The sequence below is a fragment of the Galeopterus variegatus genome, unplaced genomic scaffold, assembly GCF_000696425.1.
Source record: "Galeopterus variegatus unplaced genomic scaffold, G_variegatus-3.0.2 Scaffold80, whole genome shotgun sequence".
In the NCBI taxonomy this organism is placed as follows: domain Eukaryota; kingdom Metazoa; phylum Chordata; class Mammalia; order Dermoptera; family Cynocephalidae; genus Galeopterus; species Galeopterus variegatus.
The window spans coordinates 401,453-402,763 of NW_007726191.1; the positions used below are offsets into that span (position 1 = coordinate 401,453).

The window sequence follows — 1,311 nt, forward strand, 5'->3', positions numbered from 1 at the left end:
TGAGGGTTGCGATCCGTTGCCGGAAACGGAAAAAGACAAAAGACAAAAAAAAAAAAAAAAAGTTTTTAAAAACTTCATTTGACCAGCATAATGGTTTGTTAACTGCAGTTAATGGAGTAAATTTGAGGCAGACTGTTTCCAACACATTATTTTCTTAATTCCTTCATAGTGGCAGTTCGGATTTCCTGGTTCTAGACGACTCTTGAGGAATACAAATACCAGTTCATAAGATACCTGTTGAGCATATATTTATAGGTTAAAGCCATCGTTTATAAATACCTGTTGCCCTCCTTTGCTTTGACTTGTTATTGTGAGTTTTGGTTATTATGGCTTTTACTTTAAAGGATCTGAAGGCTAATGAGTCACGGTTGAAGGACATTAATAAGGTGGCTGAAGACCTGGAGTCTGAAGGTCTAATGGCAGAGGAGGTGCAGGCCGTGCAGCAACAGGTGGGTGTCTCTATCTTGGAGCGAGGCTTTGTTGCCATAAGAAAGCAGTTCCTTCTGGTGTCCTTCATAGCCCAGCAAGCAGTGTTGCATAGTACAGAGTTATGGCTCGGCTGTAGGCCATGCCCTCTGTGTGACCTCAACCATTTCGTTAACTTCCTTGGGCCAGTATCTCTCACCTTCATACAGTAGGGGCCTCCTTTCTTCTCTGTAAGCCCATTAGATGTTGAGAAAGTTGTTTAACATTTGTATAGCCCTTAACTAATGGTAACTTTATGAGATCGTTAAATAATAGAAATAGTTTCAGAAGTTCTGCTGGCCACTTTGGCTAGAATTCCAGTCTTTTTGTAATTCTCTCCTGTGTCTCCAGGCTTGACAGTAATGAGTATTCCTGAGGGGTGTGTGTTTCCTTGAATAATAAAACTGGTTTCCCTCTCTCCTTGTAGGAGGTGTATGGCATGATGCCCAGGGTAAGTCCCAGGTGCTTCGTGTGGAACTTGAACATGAGAAGGATTTAGATCTTGGAAAGAATATGAAGTCAAGAGCTTCTAGAATATTTCTGTTTCTGAACCTGAGATGACTTTTGTATATGAAAATCTGTGGGAAAGAAATACCAGAAGTTGATTTCTATTTGCCATTCTCCAAAAGACCAAAAAAATGTTTCTCAGTTTTCTAAAACTTTTTCCACAGCTATCATGCAGGTTTGTTTATTACCCCTTTTCAAAGAATCCTGAGTATGACATAAAGAGAAGTCGGTAGTTTTCTTATTAAATTTCCTCATTCTATTTCTTCTACTGGATAAAAAAATTGGAATTTTTCTCTCTCCCCACCCCAACCCCCCACCTCTCTCTTTTTTTTTTTTTTT

General features: G+C 39.4%; 1 protein-coding gene across 1 annotated transcript in view; it reads left to right on the forward strand.

The window, feature by feature from the left end:
• Nucleotides 1-1,311, forward strand: part of SPTAN1 (spectrin, alpha, non-erythrocytic 1) — a 64,438-nt gene that overhangs the window by 36,537 nt on the left and 26,590 nt on the right. The window contains exons 24-25 of the mRNA XM_008579624.1: nucleotides 345-449; nucleotides 893-916. Of these exons, the coding sequence (XP_008577846.1) occupies nucleotides 345-449; nucleotides 893-916 (129 nt within the window). The remainder of the gene's footprint in view (nucleotides 1-344; nucleotides 450-892; nucleotides 917-1,311) is intronic.